The sequence below is a fragment of the Pimephales promelas genome, chromosome 7 (assembly GCF_988280905.1).
Source record: "Pimephales promelas chromosome 7, fPimPro1.hap1.1, whole genome shotgun sequence".
NCBI classification, from domain to species: Eukaryota; Metazoa; Chordata; class Actinopteri; order Cypriniformes; family Leuciscidae; genus Pimephales; species Pimephales promelas.
The window spans coordinates 41,403,958-41,424,306 of NC_142775.1; the positions used below are offsets into that span (position 1 = coordinate 41,403,958).

The 20,349-nt window shown below is 42.8% G+C and overlaps 1 protein-coding gene across 1 annotated transcript; it reads left to right on the forward strand.

Moving 5' to 3' along the window:
- The first annotated feature begins 1,450 nt into the window (after positions 1 to 1,450).
- ednrbb (endothelin receptor type Bb) lies at positions 1,451 to 15,235 on the forward strand. The gene is made up of 8 exons (XM_089133524.1): positions 1,451 to 2,453; positions 2,491 to 3,500; positions 4,461 to 4,573; positions 6,346 to 6,550; positions 11,153 to 11,287; positions 11,782 to 11,915; positions 12,442 to 12,550; positions 14,752 to 15,235. The coding sequence occupies exons 1-8, from the start codon at positions 1,958 to 1,960 to the stop codon at positions 14,929 to 14,931; spliced, it is 2,382 nt and encodes a 793-aa protein (XP_088989650.1). The 5' UTR covers positions 1,451 to 1,957; the 3' UTR covers positions 14,932 to 15,235.
- The last annotated feature ends 5,114 nt before the right edge of the window (positions 15,236 to 20,349 follow it).

A 20,349-nucleotide genomic window follows, 5' to 3' on the forward strand; every position in this document is an offset into this window, starting at 1 on the left:
ATAATGTTTCCATGAGCAAAGATGTTTAAATGATGAATAATGCTCAATACAGGTAAGAAACATCTGTGACTGTTCTGGGTTCAGCCAGCTGTGCACTGCCTGCAGGTGTGCCGAAACACCCTCGGGTGACGACTAAACACCACAGAAGCAGAAGCTCAGTGAGTGTTTTCGGGATGATGACTGGTGATGTCATCAGCCTTTCCCGCTCTGTCTGCGTTGTGCTGGTTGCCATGGCGATGACCCTGTCATCAAACCCCTTCGCCACACTACACCAGTGAGTCAAAAGCTCCAGACAAACACATCAAACGGATCAGAAGACAACACACACCAGAGATGTGCTCGCGTCTGCAGGAGGAGGGAAACAACAGAGATGTGTTTTATTAACGAACACATCAACATGTCTACCCAATCAGCTATTGAGTGAGGCCTATATATGTGCACACTCGACTCGCCTTGGTTTAATTATTTTCTTCTAAAAGGGTTGATAAATAAGCAGATCTAGCCGTTTTAAGGCCTGTCTGTATGCGATCGAGCTCTCCTTCCATGAAATGCGAAATACCTCTAGTTTAGTTTTCTTCCAGATACGCTCCATGTTTCTGGCTGCTCTCGTAAGGGTGTGTGTGTGTGTGTGTGTGCTCATTGTACCACGGCGTTGGACTATTTTCTTTAATCTTCTTTAAGCGCAACGGAGCAACTGCGTCTAAAGTGCTGGAAAAGAGAGAGTTAACTTAAAGTTAAAAGTAGCAATGTCGAGTTCTTCTACACTGTAAAAATGAATATGCTTTATCTAATCAATAAAATTGTGGCAACATATTACAAGCAATATTATTTATTAAATTGAACAAATTAGAATTGAGTAATAGTTATTCAAATTAACATTCTAATTAATTCTAATTTGTTCTAATTTAATTAATTCTAATAATTAATTCTAATTTGTTAATTCTAATTTAATTAATAATATTGCTTGTAATATGTTGCCACAATTTTATTGATTAGATAAAGCATATCATTTTTTTCAGTGTAAGCTATCCGGGATGCTGAGATGATTAAACTGATCATTATTGATAAAGCAATCTTTAGTGGCAGAAATGATAGGTCTAACATGTTTGTAACACTGAGCCTGCTAAATAAAGTTATCATTTGCTCATTTGTATCATATTTGATTTTTATTTGTTGAATATCGATTAAATGTTTACCCTGAGATGGGTTTGGAAGTTTTTTGTATGTCCTGATTCGGGGAACAGAAACAGTCTCTATATGATATCTAGGTGAAAGAGTCTCTATGTGCTGGGATGTATCTGACCTTGGTGACGCGAGGCCGCTAGCAGACGGTGGGTTTAGCCAGTCCTGACCTGAGCCTCAGATCGTCACGTTTGAGCTCTAAGACTAGAGAGAAGAGCAGCACCAGCCCAGGAGGGATGAATACCATCTCTGTTCAACAGGTCAGGTCTGCCCCAAAAACTTTTACTATTGTCTACGAATTCTATAGTATTTGTTATCATTATATTATTATCATTTTCTGAACGGATGGATGGTGTGTTTGTGTTCAACACATTCACAGCTGTTTAATCACTCAGTGTTTAGTAAAGCCTGTGAACATCTGGACACACCAGGAAGAATGAGCAGCACTGACTGTGTGTGTGTGTGTGTGTGTGTGTGTGTGAATCCTGTGAAAGCGTTGCATATACGGCTTCATGGAGGCAAGATCACACTGGAAACAGTGTCTCGACCCGCAGGTGTTTGAATGACACACTGAGTCTGAGATCGGGCAAAAACACATGATTTATTGAGCCGCTGTCAAAAGACTTGCGTATATAAACACACACACACACACACTCGTGTATATAAACATACACCTTCACCTACAAGACTCAAGAGCTGCAGGGAACAAGCATCTCAAACATTATTCTTCAGCATGAGACCCGATTAGAGCCGGATTTCTCTCAGAGTCTTCGACATGTTGGTCTCCGTCACGGTGCTGTTATTGCTGTGTGTTTATAGTTCTGCTGGGTTCATTAGTGCTCAGACTGCAGATCCGGGAGTAAAGAACATCTCGTGGAACTCCCTGGACGGCACCTGGAACAGAACCTGGTGGAACTCCCATGAAAGCACCGGGAACAGAACCTGGTGTAACTCCCTGGACGGCACCGGGAACAGAACCTGGTGGAACTCCCTGGACAGTACCTGGAACAGAACCTGGTGGAACTCCCCTGAAAGCACCGAGAACAGAACCTGGTGGAACTCCCTGGACAGTACCTGGAACAGAACCTGGTGGAACTCCCTGGACAGTACCTGGAACAGAACCTGGTGGAACTCCCTGGACAGTACCTGGAACAGAACCTGGTGGAACTCCCTGGAAAGTACCTGGAACAGAACCTGGTGGAACTCCCCTGAAAGCACCGGGAACAGAACCTGGTGGAACTCCCTGGACAGTACCTGGAACAGAACCAGGGTGGAACTCCCTGGACAGTACCTGGAACAGAACCTGGTGGAACTCCCTGGACAGTACCTGGAACAGAACCTGGTGGAACTCCCCTGAAAGCACCGGGAACAGAACCTGGTGGAACTCCCCTGAAAGCACCAGGAACAGAACCTGGTGGAACTCCCTGGACAGTACCTGGAACAGAACCTGGTGGAACTCCCTGGACAGTACCTGGAACAGAACCTGGTGGAACTCCCCTGAAAGCACCGGGAACAGAACCTGGTGGAACTCCCTGGACAGTACCTGGAACAGAACCTGGTGGAACTCCCTGGACAGTACCTGGAACAGAACCTGGTGGAACTCCCTGGACAGTACCTGGAACAGAACCTGGTGGAACTCCCCTGAAAGCACCGGGAACAGAACCTGGTGGAACTCCCTGGACAGTACCTGGAACAGAACCTGGTGGAACTCCCTGGACAGTACCTGGAACAGAACCTGGTGGAACTCCCTGGACAGTACCTGGAACAGAACCTGGTGGAACTCCCTGGACAGTACCTGGAACAGAACCTGGTGGAACTCCCTGGACAGTACCTGGAACAGAACCTGGTGGAACTCCCTGGACAGTACCTGGAACAGAACCTGGTGGAACTCCCCTGAAAGCACTGGGAACAGAACCTGGTGGAACTCCCCGGACGGCACCGGGAACAGAACCCAGAGGAAATCCACTGAAAACACCGGGAACAGAACCTGGTGGAACTCCTCAGACAGCTCCAGGAACAGAACCCGGAGGAACTCCCCTGACAGCACCGGGAACAGAACCCAGTGGAACTCCCCGGACAGCACCAGGAACAGGACCCGGATGTGCTCGGCACCGGTGCGGATCAGAGACGCCTTCAAGTACATCAACAGTGTGGTCTCGGTTCTGGTGCTGCTGCTCGGAATGCTGGGAAACGTGACTCTTCTGAGGATCATCACAGAACACAAAAGCATGAGAACTGGACCCAATATTCTCATCAGCAGTCTGGCTCTGGGAGATCTCCTGCACATCGTCATCGCGATTCCCATCAATGTTTATAAGGTACCCAATGTTGGGGTAACTCATTACAAGTAACTTGAGTTACGGAATCAGATTACTCTTTCAAGTAACTAAAGTAACGCGTTACTTTTAAAATTGTCATCTATTAACAGACAGCTCTCCTGTCCCAATGTTAAGACAAATTGAAGCGCAGAGGCGTTGTGTGTGTGTGTGTGTGTGTGTGTGTGTGTGTGTGTGAACATGATGGTCATTGTAGTTCTAGACTAAATGTGAGCATTTACATGCACAAAAAAAGGATTCAATATTCCTCAAAATGAATAAAAGCACCAAAATACATTTTTATGCATTTAATGCCACTTTATTGACTAATGTACTTGCTTCTGACCTTCGATGATTCAATTAAATCAGAAACAAAAATAACGATAGATTTTTTTGTTTTTATTGGTGAAGTAAGTGTTAAACTTTTTTCTCTTGCATCTTATTGTTCTTTTACCCAGAACAGCAGCAGCTGAAATGTTTGTTTGAGTGGCGCCCTCTACTGTACCTATACTGTACTTCTTCTGTACCCTACTGTACTCTACCTCTACTGAAGTGTACTCTACTGTACTCTACCTTTACTGTACTCTACTGTACCTATACTGTACTCTACCTCTACTGTAGTGTCTCTACTGTACTTCTACTGTACTCTACACTACTGTACTCTACCTTTACCGTACTCTACCTTTACTGTACTCTACACTACTGTACTCTACCTTTACCGTACTCTACCTTTACTGTACTCTACACTACTGTACTCTACCTTTACTGTACTCTACACTACTGTACTCTACACTACTGTACTCTACCTTTACTGTACTCTACACTACTGTACTCTACCTTTACTGTACTCTACACTACTCTAGCTCTACTGTACTCTACACTACTCTAACTCTACTGTACTCTACTGTACCTTTACTGTACTCTAGCTCTACTGTACTCTAACTCTACTGTACCTTTCTGCAGCTCCTGGCGGAGGATTGGCCGTTCGGTGTCCTGATCTGCAAACTCCTGCCGTTTATCCAGAAAGCCTCGGTGGGAATCACAGTCCTGAGTCTCTGCGCTCTGAGTATCGACCGGTGAGTCTTTTAGATCAGTGCTTCTTTATTGTTTCATATTGAATTTTACATCCCTAGAGCTAGTTTCCGTGTCCAGGAATCGGGTTGCCGAGGCCCCCGCCTTCGACTGCTGCCCGATCCACTACGCACCGGCCCCTTACGGTCCCTCCTGCAGGTGGTGGGCCCACGGGAAGGCGACCCCACGTCGCTGCTTGGACCCCATGGGGAGAGGCCCAGCCGCTCGCATACGAGCCCCATCCTCGGGCCTGGCTCCAGGGTTTTTAAGGGTTTTTAACCGCTCTTAGTCTGACCCGTCACCAAGGACCTGTTTGCCTTGGGAGACCCTACCAGGGGGATACAGCCCCAGACAACATAGCTCATAGGGTCATCCGGGTACTCAAACGCCTCCACCACGGTCGGTAAGGTGGCAGTTTCTCAGTCGGAAAAGGGTGGCTTTCCCACTTCAGGTTGGTGGAGAGATCCTTCCTCAAGTGGAGGAGTTTAAGTATCTTGGGGTTTTGTTCCCGAGTGAGGGAAGGATGGAACGGGAGATTGACAGACGGATCGGTGCAGCTTCAGCAGTAATGCGGTCGATGTACCGGTCTGTTGTGGTGAAGAAAGAGATGAGCTGTAAGGCAAAGCTCTTGATTTAATGGTCAATCTATGTTCCTACTCTCACCTATGGTCATGAGCTTTGGGTCATGACCGAAAGGACAAGATCTCGGATACAGGCGGCCGAAATGAGCTTTCTCCGCAGGGTGGCCGGGCGATCCCTTAGAGATAGGGTGAGGAGCTCGGTCACTCGGGAGGAGCTCAGAGTAGAGCCGCTGCTCCTCCACATCGAGAGGGGTCAGCTGAGGGGGCTCGGGCATCTGTACCGGATGCCTCCTGGATGCCTCCCCGAGGAGGTGTTCGGGCACGTCCCACTGGGCGGAGACCCCGGGGAAGACCTCGGACACGCTGGGAACGCCTCTTTGTCCCCCTAGAAGAGCTGGACGAAGTGTCTAAAACATGTTTTCTATTTAAATGAGTTACTTACAAATTTTAGTCTGTCGATTATTACAGATTTCATTACTGTTTGGGTCGGTAAGATTTGTAAATGTTTCTTGAAGAGTCTCTTCTGCTCACGAAGGCTTCACTTAATTGATCAAAAGTACTGTCATTTTTTTTATACTTCTCCAGTGTAAATCAGCTGTTTGTGAACAGTAAAGTGTATTTTATCAATATAATCATCAAAGCTGAATTTATCATTATTTACTCCAGTCTTCAGTGTCACATGATCCTTCACAAATCACTCTAATATGAGGATCTGATGATCAACACACATTTATGATTATTATCAGTGTTGAAAAGAAAATTGTTTTTTATATATATATAAAAACCGTCATGCATTTTTTTTTCAGGATTCCCTGATGAATAGAGTTGAACAGAAATAGTATCTTTTGTAACATTATAAATGTTTTTAATATCACTTTTGATCAATTTCATGCTTCTTTGATGAATAAAAGTATTAATTTCAGATAAAAATACTTTTGAACAGTAGAATTCATCACAAAAAATGTAGTTAGTAATGCAATCTATCAATTACACCATTTTTTATTACTTTTGACCTAACTTGGATTATTTTGTATCTCATATCAGAAAACATATATTTTTTTTAAAGCAATGCATAAAAAAGAAAATTATAAAGAATTTGATCAAGAACATGAAGGAGCTGCAGGGATTATTTGTCTGATCACAGACACTTATTTGGTGTAATCTGGCCACTAATGTAGAAGCGTGTCGTTCTGAAGGTACCGGATCGTCTCATCCAGGACTCGGACCAAAGCTCCGGGTTTTCCCAGGTGGATCGCAGTCCAGGTGTGTTTAATATGGACGATCTCGACTCTCCTGGCCGTTCCCGAGGCCGTGGCGTTCGACCTGATGGAGATGGATTACAGAGGCCAGCGTCTGCGGATCTGTCTCCTTCATCCTCTACAGTCCTCATCCTTCATGCAGGTACACTGAGACACACCCCCCTTCATCCTCTACAGTCCTCATCCTTCATGCAGGTACACTGAGACACACCCCCCTTCATCCTCTACAGTCCTCATCCTTCATGCAGATACACTGAGACACACCCCCCTTCATCCTCTACAGTCCTCATCCTTCATGCAGGTACACTGAGACACACCCCCCTTCATCCTCTACAGTCCTCATCCTTCATGCAGATACACTGAGACACACCCCCCTTCATCCTCTACAGTCCTCATCCTTCATGCAGGTACACTGAGACACACCCCCCTTCATCCTCTACAGTCCTCATCCTTCATGCAGATACACTGAGACACACCCCCCTTCATCCTCTACAGTCCTCATCCTTCCTGCAGATACACTGAGACACACCCCCTTCATCCTCTACAGTCCTCATCCTTCATGCAGATACACTGAGACACACCCCCTTCATCCTCTACAGTCCTCATCCTTCATGCAGGTACACTGAGACACACCCCCCTTCATCCTCTACAGTCCTCATCCTTCATGCAGATACACTGAGACACACCCCCTTCATCCTCTACAGTCCTCATCCTTCATGCAGGTACACTGAGACACACCCCCCTTCATCCTCTACAGTCCTCATCCTTCATGCAGATACACTGAGACACACCCCCTTCATCCTCTACAGTCCTCATCCTTCATGCAGATACACTGAGACACACCCCCCTTCATCCTCTACAGTCCTCATCCTTCATGCAGATACACTGAGACACACCCCCCTTCATCCTCTACAGTCCTCATCCTTCATGCAGGTACACTGAGACACACCCCCCTTCATCCTCTACAGTCCTCATCCTTCATGCAGGTACACTGAGACACACCCCCCTTCATCCTCTACAGTCCTCATCCTTCATGCAGGTACACTGAGACACACCCCCCTTCATCCTCTACAGTCCTCATCCTTCATGCAGGTACACTGAGACACACCCCCCTTCATCCTCTACAGTCCTCATCCTTCATGCAGATACACTGAGACACACCCCCCTTCATCCTCTACAGTCCTCATCCTTCATGCAGGTACACTGAGACACACCCCCCTTCATCCTCTACAGTCCTCATCCTTCATGCAGATACACTGAGACACACCCCCCTTCATCCTCTACAGTCCTCATCCTTCCTGCAGATACACTGAGACACACCCCCTTCATCCTCTACAGTCCTCATCCTTCATGCAGATACACTGAGACACACCCCCTTCATCCTCTACAGTCCTCATCCTTCATGCAGGTACACTGAGACACACCCCCCTTCATCCTCTACAGTCCTCATCCTTCATGCAGATACACTGAGACACACCCCCTTCATCCTCTACAGTCCTCATCCTTCATGCAGATACACTGAGACACACCCCCCTTCATCCTCTACAGTCCTCATCCTTCATGCAGATACACTGAGACACACCCCCCTTCATCCTCTACAGTCCTCATCCTTCATGCAGGTACACTGAGACACACCCCCCTTCATCCTCTACAGTCCTCATCCTTCATGCAGGTACACTGAGACACACCCCCTTCATCCTCTACAGTCCTCATCCTTCATGCAGATACACTGAGACACACCCCCTTCATCCTCTACAGTCCTCATCCTTCATGCAGATACACTGAGACACACCCCCCTTCATCCTCTACAGTCCTCATCCTTCATGCAGGTACACTGAGACACACCCCCCTTCATCCTCTACAGTCCTCATCCTTCATGCAGGTACACTGAGACACACCCCCCTTCATCCTCTACAGTCCTCATCCTTCATGCAGGTACACTGAGACACACCCCCCTTCATCCTCTACAGTCCTCATCCTTCATGCAGATACACTGAGACACACCCCCTTCATCCTCTACAGTCCTCATCCTTCATGCAGATACACTGAGACACACCCCCCTTCATCCTCTACAGTCCTCATCCTTCATGCAGGTACACTGAGACACACCCCCCTTCATCCTCTACAGTCCTCATCCTTCATGCAGGTACACTGAGACACACCCCCTTCATCCTCTACAGTCCTCATCCTTCATGCAGATACACTGAGACACACCCCCTTCATCCTCTACAGTCCTCATCCTTCATGCAGATACACTGAGACACACCCCCCTTCATCCTCTACAGTCCTCATCCTTCATGCAGGTACACTGAGACACACCCCCTTCATCCTCTACAGTCCTCATCCTTCATGCAGATACACTGAGACACACCCCCTTCATCCTCTACAGTCCTCATCCTTCATGCAGGTACACTGAGACACACCCCCCTTCATCCTCTACAGTCCTCATCCTTCATGCAGATACACTGAGACACACCCCCTTCATCCTCTACAGTCCTCATCCTTCATGCAGGTACACTGAGACACACCCCCCTTCATCCTCTACAGTCCTCATCCTTCATGCAGATACACTGAGACACACCCCCTTCATCCTCTACAGTCCTCATCCTTCATGCAGGTACACTGAGACACACCCCCCTTCATCCTCTACAGTCCTCATCCTTCATGCAGGTACACTGAGACACACCCCCCTTCATCCTCTACAGTCCTCATCCTTCATGCAGGTACACTGAGACACACCCCCCTTCATCCTCTACAGTCCTCATCCTTCATGCAGATACACTGAGACACACCCCCTTCATCCTCTACAGTCCTCATCCTTCATGCAGATACACTGAGACACACCCCCTTCATCCTCTACAGTCCTCATCCTTCATGCAGGTACACTGAGACACACCCCCCTTCATCCTCTACAGTCCTCATCCTTCATGCAGGTACACTGAGACACACCCCCCTTCATCCTCTACAGTCCTCATCCTTCATGCAGATACACTGAGACACACCCCCTTCATCCTCTACAGTCCTCATCCTTCATGCAGATACACTGAGACACACCCCCCTTCATCCTCTACAGTCCTCATCCTTCATGCAGGTACACTGAGACACACCCCCCTTCATCCTCTACAGTCCTCATCCTTCATGCAGATACACTGAGACACACCCCCCTTCATCCTCTACAGTCCTCATCCTTCATGCAGATACACTGAGACACACCCCCTTCATCCTCTACAGTCCTCATCCTTCATGCAGGTACACTGAGACACACCCCCTTCATCCTCTACAGTCCTCATCCTTCATGCAGATACACTGAGACACACCCCCTTCATCCTCTACAGTCCTCATCCTTCATGCAGGTACACTGAGACACACCCCCCTTCATCCTCTACAGTCCTCATCCTTCATGCAGGTACACTGAGACACACCCCCTTCATCCTCTACAGTCCTCATCCTTCATGCAGATACACTGAGACACACCCCCCTTCATCCTCTACAGTCCTCATCCTTCATGCAGATACACTGAGACACACCCCCCTTCATCCTCTACAGTCCTCATCCTTCATGCAGGTACACTGAGACACACCCCCTTCATCCTCTACAGTCCTCATCCTTCATGCAGGTACACTGAGACACACCCCCCTTCATCCTCTACAGTCCTCATCCTTCATGCAGGTACACTGAGACACACCCCCTTCATCCTCTACAGTCCTCATCCTTCATGCAGATACACTGAGACACACCCCCTTCATCCTCTACAGTCCTCATCCTTCATGCAGGTACACTGAGACACACCCCCTTCATCCTCTACAGTCCTCATCCTTCATGCAGATACACTGAGACACACCCCCTTCATCCTCTACAGTCCTCATCCTTCATGCAGGTACACTGAGACACACCCCCCTTCATCCTCTACAGTCCTCATCCTTCATGCAGGTACACTGAGACACACCCCCTTCATCCTCTACAGTCCTCATCCTTCATGCAGATACACTGAGACACACCCCCCTTCATCCTCTACAGTCCTCATCCTTCATGCAGAGACACACCCTCCTTGTATTTTTATGCGATTTTTTTTTTTATACTAAATTATATTTAATCTGTATTTATAAAATCAATTTCCAATTTAAATTGTCGTAAATCTTGAATTCTTTAGAATACAGACTTAAGTTTCTATTTACATAGACGAAACTTGGCAGATTATTGCTGAAGTAAAAAAACTTAAGTTAACTTTAAAAAGTAACAGAACTTTTATTGTTATTAAAAATGCACAAAAATACTATTTCAAACTTTTATATATGCAAAAAGATTAAGGCCATAAATCTTCACCAGTGTGTGTTCTGCACGTGAGTGTGATTTCTCAGTAAACGAGCGTTCAGAGTGTGTGTGTGTGTGTGTGTGTTCGGCTGCAGTTCCACACGTTTCCACTAGAGGAAACTCTCATTCATTTCCAATGCGCTCGTTTCTGACCGCGAGCAGCACAAATGGTACTATTGTTTCAGGACCATTAAACCTCTTCACTTCATGGCCATGATTTATTTGTGTGTTCACAAAGCACGTGCAAAACCTTTACCAAGTTTCGTACCATTCCAATGAAGTAAAAAACTCTGTTAATTCAATTAAATTTTATCAGAGGGTGAGTAATATGAATGTGAGGAGCTGTTGATCGTTCCCTCATAAACATCTCGTGGTTTCAGTCTGATAATGCCCTGCTTCAGTTCATCAGTAACTCTGTGTTGTGTTGTTCTAGTTTTATAAAGTGTCCAAAGACTGGTGGCTGTTGGGGTTTTACTTCCTGGTCCCGCTGGTGTGCACCTCCGTCTTCTACTCCCTGATGACCCGCAGGATCTTCAGCCGAAGCGTTCTGGACACACACATGAAGCAGGTCTGTGTTTCGAAATAACTGTATTCTAGATCTGCTGTAAAGCCCAAACATTCTCTGTTACTGTAATCTCCTGTTCTCACCGTAAAGCTGCTGTAAAACTCTGTATAAAGCAGTGCTGTAGAGATGAAGAGTTTATAAGTTCCTTCAGCGCTTCACACTGTGAGCCGTGGATCAGACAGAAGCAAAATCAAAACATATCATATCACATATTTAAAATAGAATAATGTAAATATAATGATTTATAATTTATTTTGACTCATCGCTTTTCTTAAAAAAATGGTTTAAAGGCTTGAAATGTGAGGTTTATCATTTTATAAAAGTTTTATTTTTGTCAAAACCTGTTTGAACTGAAGCTGTTTTACTGTAAATCATGATTTGTCCAGTTTAGATGTGACCATAGACACTGCTCATATGGCATTGGTCATATTTATTATTCTTTAAAAGCTTTTTTCCTATGTTTGTTTTGATGTGTGTGTGTGTGTGTGTTGTGGCAGAGGCGCGAGGCGGCCCGGACCGTCTTCTGTCTGGTTCTGGTGTTCGCCGTCTGCTGGTTCCCACTTCACCTCAGCCGGATCCTCAAGATAACCATCTATGATGAGCACGACCCCGACAGATGCAGCTTACTGAGGTAACACACACACACACACACACACACTGAACACTACATGTGACCAGCGCTGTCTTATAAACACTGTCTCAGGAACTGAAGAGTTGAACATGATGATGAGATGATCAGTGTTTCTCCACAACAACTACACAAACGTCTCCGCTAACATTCAGAAACGTGTACAAGTGCAGCTCTCCCCGAGTCTCTCCGTTACTCCTGATCCTGGATCAGTCAGATCCGCCTGTGTGAAGGCCCCGCCTTCTTCTCAATGGAGGCGGAGCTAAAGCTCATTTGCATTTAAAGGGACACACAAAAAGGTGCATTTTTGCTCACACCCAAAAAGGGCTAAATATGTCAAGCTTTAATAAATGATCTGGGATTTTGAGCTGAAATTTCACACACACATCTTGGAGACGCTATAATACATCTGGTGTCAAATGTGTCACCTTTAAAATCCTGTGTTTGGGACCGTAGACTTTCAGTGAACGCTCACTTTGCGTTTGTTGTGAATGTGATGATCTATTTTGACGCTGTGATGTTGTTTTAGCGCTTTCCTTGTTCTGGACTACATCGGCCTCAACATGGCGTCGGTGAACTCCTGCATCAACCCCGCGGCTCTGTACGCCGCCAGCAAACGCTTCAGGAACCACTTCCAGGTGAGACGCGCTTCTCACTTCCGCCGTGCTTCACTTCAGTATTAAAGGGATAGTTCACTTTGAAATTAATGTTTGATATGTTTTATCTTCCCCCAAGGGCATCCAAGATGTAGGTGTCTTTGTTTCCACAGTATTTTCAATTTGGACATTTTTCAGTCAAACCGTTGTTGTCTATCAGTCATACACTGGAGGCTAAGGGGGTCCACCAAAGAGCAGCACAGAGAAGTCCAAATTAAACATGATTTAATGACTCGTAAATGTAAGTACACACTGATGGCCTAAGACACGAAACGAGCGGTTTGTGTGAGAAAACCAACAGTATTTATATCGTTTTTACCCCAAGTGATCTGAATCAGTTGTTCAATGTCCAACTGAACCGAACTGAATCAGTTCAATGTTACGCCGGAAGTGATCGCTTCGATTTCGGAAGTTTTACCTTTTGCTAAACATATTTAGATATACCGAAATCGTCTTCCATTGCGGTTTCCCGTATATCTAAATATGTTTAGTGAAAGGTAAAACTTACGAAATCTCTGTATAAACAAAGAGTGACGATCACTTCCAGACCGAAGCGCCCGTGCCGTCAGATCATTTTGTCATGGCTGTGATTACACGAGGTAAAACGATATAAATACTGTTGGTTTTCTCACACAAACCGCTCGTTTCGTGTCTTAGGCCATCAATGTGTACTTACATTTACGAGTCATTAAATCATGTTTAATTTGGACTTCTCTGTGCTGCTCTTTGGTGGACCCCCTTAGCCTCCAGTGTATGACTGATAGACAACAACGGTTTGACTGAAAAATGGCAAAATTAAAAATACTGCAGAAACAAAGACACCTACATCTCGGATGCCCTTGAGGATCTGATGATCAGTGTGTAGAATAGAATGTTTTATAAATGTTATATTCTTAACTGTAGTTTATCTTAATTACTCTGTTGCCTTGTCATTAAGATTACATCAGTGTGTGTGTGTGTGTGCAGGGGTTCATTTCCACAACATCATGCAAAAAACACAAAGGAAACTCAGCAGAATGAGTTAGCATTTTTATTAGCATCGTCTGTAAACGCGGCACTGAGAGCGATTAAAGGGGATCGGATCTGTAGATTAACCCTTATGCTGCATTAGGGACATTTTTGGTCTTTTGCAGTTTAATTTCTTTGACCATTTTGGCTGTTTTAATGCAAATGGTATGAAATTTGGCAAAATTGTGACTTTTTGGATACATGTAAAAAATGTGATCCCATTTTGCAAAATATGTATAACACACACTGTGTAGATCAAATAGTAACACTCAGCACCATAAAGACCAAAAATGGCCCATTGAAACCCATTAAAACGTTGTTTAAATCTGAGGCTGTCAGTAATACATGAAACATGATTTTTGCACAAACATCCTTTCATTTTGAAGCAAAAGCATTATATTTGCATTATATAGTGTATTCCACCAGATGACGTCACTACATATTTATTCCCTATGGGTGGAAATGCACCTTATTTTAGGCAATAGGCAATGTTTAATAGGTGGCCATTTTTGGTCTCTAACGCGCTAAGTGGGATTTTTTGCAAAGTGGGACTGTGATAATCCAAATCTAAAGTTTTCTCTTTGCATTTAGTTTATTGAAAATAATTGAATTTTTGTGTTTTTTCCTCATACAAATTGATGGTTTTGCAAACAAAACTGGTAATTAAAGGGTTAAAATCCTGAAATTGAATACATTTTTGGTAGTTATGATGAGGACTGATGCTGGTTAAAAGATTTAACTTGGTAAAAGTGGAAAATAATAATAATATATAATATTTTAGGCAATGTTTAATATGTGGCCATTTTTGGTCCTTAATGCACTCAACGGTGTTAAAAATCTAATGCAGCACAAGGGTTAACTGAGGCGGGTTCACACACACACACACACACACACACACACACACTGTTTACAGCTGAATTATGGATAAGTGTGTTGTATGTCAGGAAATGGGATGCGACGGCAGGAGAACTGTGGACTCTTCATGTTATTCTCCCTGACAGAGAGAGAAGTTTGAGTTTGACTTTCCATGAGAGTGACCTTGTGCACAGCATCTCCATAAATCCTGCATGCGCGCGCGTTAATCTGCTCAGCCGCGGCATTTGCATATGTTTAGTGAGACGGAAGAGTGTGTGCCGCGACTCCTCTGTTCTAATCGCGTCTAATCCCGATGACAGGCGTCGCTCGGCGTCTGCTCCGACGAGAGGAGCTCCAGGAGGTCAAAGGTCACGGACGACTTTCGGGAGGTCAAAGGTCACAGCGGAGTTTCAGGAGGTCAAAGGTCACAGAGGAGTTTCAGGAGGTCAAAGGTCACAGAGGAGTTTCAGGAGGTCAAAGGTCACGGATCCGCTCTCTGACGTCAGTGACTCGTCTGACCGCGAGAGGAACGTCACGTGTTTCAGAAGTTCACATTAGATCAGATCTTTCTGTCACTTTAGTTTTTGTAAATACAAGATTATGTGTGTGTGTGTTATAATACACTAATTTTGAACCAAATGTGAAACATTTCATATTTTTGTGGAAACCATCATACATTTTATTTCTTATGATTCTTTGATGAATTAAAAGTTCAGGATTTATTTGACTCAAAACCTTAATTGAATGAATAAAAGTAGCGTATTAATGTCCTACCGCACAAAAATAAAATAAAATCTTTCTGATCCCAAACTTCTGAGTGGTTTTCAATTTTAATATCCTACTTTATGCAGACAAGCTGTGTGTGTTTGTGTGTGTGAGAGAGACCCGAGACTCGTTCCGGGTCAGAACAGAACCGTCTTTTGACTCAGTCAGCCATTATAAAGTGCTGTGTTTTCCTGCACAAATATATATATATATATATATATATATTGTATATATATGAGGTGAAGCCGGTGTTCTGTCGATTTTTGCTGCCTTGTCAAAAAATGCTACCGTAGCGCGAATTGATCACAGAATGCCGATTAAAGTCGTATGAAATACAATTATAATACAATTCTAAGTTATGAGTAGCTACTGTATACTGTAGACTACTGTTTTTATTTTTAAAACGGTGTGAAAAGTAAAAATTATCATAAAATATTCATCTTTGACTTGTCAAAGTACACCTTTCCTCATAGTAACTGAAACTTTCAGTTATTCTTTTTCAGCTGGCTGACCGTACAAATATTCATATGGTAGTAAGCATTTTTAAAGGGAAATTATACATTATAACAGGAAAATGTACCTTTTGTAAAAAAAAAAAAAAAAAAAAAAAAAAAAAAAAACTGTGAGTCTGCACATGCGCATAACCGGTAAGTAGCAAATCTCGATGGGTAGCATGAATTGTCAGAACACCGGTCATGAATCCTCACTCAAACATCAGGTGTTCGTGGATAAAACTGCGTAATTGGCCCGATTCCAATCCATAAATATATATATATATATATCAGCACGACCCGAATAATGAAGTCAGGTGTGGTTGATGTCGATCACGTGACTGTGACTCTTCTCATCTCTGCGTTATCCGTCACTCTACAATAAAGATAGAAGTGCACGTCTAAATTGGTGTGTTTCCTTCACACCACGAGAGCCTGAGTGATGACTCGCGTATCTATAATGCATGTGTACATGTGTTGTGCATTGGGACACTTACTTTTGAGGAGAGTGTGACAGAATGAGGCCAGGAATCGGGAAACTCTGAGTGGAGGATCTCCCGCTTTGACCCAACATTCCCATCATCCTGTCAGAGAGATCTGGCTCTGTCTGCATGAACACTGGAGGATGAACCGTGAGTAGACGGAGAAGCGCTGCTGTACTTCATGAGCGATAATAACATTAGTATGTGCATCTGTTGCGATTGAGAAACATGATTGCTTAAATAAATGACTCTGAGAGAACAACCGAACACTTCTTTCTTTCTTAGTTTGTTCTACTTGCGGTTCAGAGTAGTTTTCCCCACATTAATTTCACGTCTAGTACAATTATGTGTTTTTGTTTTATTAAAGGGGTCAACTTATGACGTTCGCTTGGTTTTTTACATTAAAGACATCAAAATTATTAAGTAGGGCCTAATAGGCTATTTTCTAGCCTAGTGTTGAGCCCAGCTCGAAAACACTCGGTTTTTATTGGCGTGGGTGTCTCGCACTGAAGACTTGAAAGTGAACACCCGCTGCTGTTAGTGCAACAGTTTTACATATTATAATGAGTTTTGGCCTGTATCTCGGGCCCCCGGGGGCCCACGAGGCTGGGGGTGGTCTCTTTCGAAAGGTCTTGGTCCGGTCTCCACTCGATAAACATTTAGCGTCGATACTTTGATTTTTTGCCGAGATATTTGCGATTTCCTCCCGAGCTCTTGGCGCCATTTCAGAGCGCGGCCGACGGGTTTCGGCTATTTTCGGTTATCTCCGCCAACCGAAAAAGACGGAACGGAACGCATACGATTTTGTTCAGTTCGGTGAGACGGTTGAAGGAGCCATCGAGTTTTCGCCGAGATTAAAAAGATAAATTAATAAAAAAATCTCAAAAGAACAGCATTTATTTGAAATAGAATCTTTTGTAACATTATAAGCGTCTTTACGGTCACCTTTGATCAGTTTAATGCATCCTTGATGAATAAAAGTACTAATTTCTTTCTTTTTTTTTTTTTAAATACTGACCCACTGATATACTGTATATGAATTGAAGATAATATTTTATGTATCAGCTTTAATTCACTTATCAAAATAATAAAAGCAGTTTAAATGTAAAAACATACTTTAATTTTGAATAACAAAAATCCACTTTGAGGCTTTTGCTGTCAACTAAAACTATGTAAAGAATTAAATAAAATAAAGTTTAAATAAAATAAAATATAATTATTGGATTAAAAACCGTAGACTAAATGACAATTAGAAATGTGTAACAGAAGTAGGCTACACTAAAATTCTAAGTAGTTTATTTATTTTGCTATTTAGATAGATGTATAGATTTAGATTTTTTTAAAGAAAAAAAATTACAAAGCACAAAATTACTACAAATTAAAGTGAAAGTAAAATGAAAACTGAAACTATAGAAAATAAACCGATTGACATATTTAATTAAATGACTTTATTAGCAATGCTTGATTAACACTGATTTCAGATCTGAAGAATAAAGGGTTAGTTCACCCAAAAATGAAAAATCTGTCAGTATTTACTCACCCTCATGTTGTTCATAACCTCTGTGTGTTTATTTGTTCTGCTGAACACAAAGGAAGATATTTGGAAGAATGTTTAAATCAAACAGATCTCAATCCCCATTGACCATAGTAGGATGATAGTCAGTGGGGAATGAGATCTGTTTGATTAAATATTCTTCCAAATATCTTCCTTTGTGTCCAACATAACGAATAAACACACAGAGGTTATGAACAACATGAGGGTGAGTAAATACTGACAGATTTTTCATTTTTGGATGAACTAACCCTTTAAGATTAATTTTACTGTCCTTTCAAAGGAAGAAATGACTTCTGTTCCATATTCCTGGAAAGTGGAAAATATTTTTAATGCATATTTGAATTGAAGACTTTAATTGGGTCATCTCTGTCTCGTAGTTTGGGGGTTAGTTATACAGTGTAGAGTTAATTAAAGAGTGTAGAGTTAATTAAACAGCAGGTCCTCATGCTCTCATTCGCTAAACGGGCGTTTGATACGAAGTGACAAGAGTCGTTTACGGTGTGTGTTATATAATGTGTGTGTGTGTGTGTGGAGGGGGGAGATGTGCTCACAAGTTATCAAAATCAAATCTGTCTCATAAATTAATTAGAAGTGTTCTGTATAATGATTTGCTGTAAATGAGATGGAAATGAGATGAAATATTCATTGAGTCTCCAGACGCGTCCATACAGAAGTGTTGGTCTGATGCCTCTGGCACGTGTGTGTGTGTGTGTGTGTGTGTGTGTGTGTGAGCCAGAGATAATGAGATTGTTGTAAGTACAGAAGCTGCCTCGGGGTTTGAGCGTCTGCTGTTGTTTGTGTTTAAAAACCCATTTACTTCTTATTCTTATTCTTTACAAACTTCCCCAGTCCTCCGAGTGCCGCGGCTCCTTCTGGCGTCCGAGTGTGTGTGAAGCTCGGGATTAAAACCTTTCCAAAACATTTGCTGTTGGAATCATCATTCGTGATTTGAAATATGGGATTGCAGGATAAATGAGTGTCGATCCATGACCCGGTGTCGAGAAATCCCCCAATATTGGTGGAAAAGTACCGAATAATGTTCTAATACTCTTATATTTTCAACAGTAAAATTGTTAATTAAAGATAAACTCTTAAAATAGTTGTTGGTAATAAAAACTGGGTCAGATTATTAGGAACACACACTAATCCTGTGAAATGTGTGTGTCTGCTAAAGTCCTCAAGGGTAAAGATGATCTCAAGATGAATATGAATATATAAAGCCACTCAAGTTCACTCCTGATTTTATGTGTGCTTTTACTAAAGCGAGTTTGTCATAATAAGTGAGATGCCATAACATCTAAACACGCTGGAAATGCACCTCATAAATACGCTCGAGTGAGTATCCAGAGCGTAATGTTATTAAGCAGGAGGTAGCCAGCTTTCTCAAACACAGAGATGTAAATGAGCGGATGGACGATGCTTTAGGTTAATGGACTCGCCGTCGGGCAGAGCTCGGAGAACAGCGGGCGAACTGTGCCAGCGTGCGGAGATGGCAGCGGCCAGCCAACCGTGAGATTAAAAACATTAAACCTGAGGACCACATCATAGCGTTCATAAATTAGCACACCAAAAACTGTGCTGTACTGTACTGTGTGTGTGTGTGTCCTTTACTAATGCTTGAAACAAACTGAGGAACTAGTGAAAGAGGCGAAAACATTCGTTTTGTTAGAGGACAGTCAAACGTCCCATCCAATCTTATAATAAATCAGTTTTCTGTTCAGGTTAATATTAATACTTTCCAGTATTTCCTTTATTTTTAACACTAAGGCCTCTAAATGACCAATGTTTGGGGTTTCTGTGAAATCTTTAAGAATAACTTTGATATTGTGAGTAATATTTCAGCTGAACTAGGGTTTACTTGATTATCCGTCGTCATTTATTATAAAAATCAAATATTTTGAGGAAGGTGTATTTGTTCATGTCTCAATCATCTTTGCATTGCATTACAAGTTTTAAACCTACAGAGATTTGATCATAAAAATAAATATCATCTTACTATTAGACATATATATGCATTTTATATGCAATACTGCTGTAAAGATCTCACTGATTTACATTACAAGCATCTGAAAGTCATATAAATATCACACACTCTAAACCATGCTGGGTTCTTTTAACCCAAATTTGGGTGTAATATGGACAAACCCAAATGTTGGGTTAAAAATGTCATTTCAAATTTTAACCCAGCTTTCACTTTCAACTGTCATTTTGTAAAGTGCATTTTTAACCCAACATTGCATGGGGTTTGTCCATATTTTACCCAGATTTGGGTTAAAACAACCCAGCATTGTTTAGAGAGCATGTTTTTGCCCAGTTTGTTTCTCCATATTCTCACTATAAGAGCCATAAAGACCTGATGAATCATATGATCGGCTACTCAACACAACTTTTGTTGTTCAATGCACTGTTCCGTTTAAAAAAAAATAAAAAATCATATAAACAAATAATTAATTCATAAAAATTAATGATCCTGACTATTATTTTATAGAGTATACTTTTAAAGTTTGGGGTCAGTTGGATTTTTTTTTTTTTTTTTTTTTTGTTGAAAAAATAAAATAAACTTTTATTCATCAAAGATGCTTCAAACTGATCAAAAGTGACAGTAAAGACATTTATAATGTTACA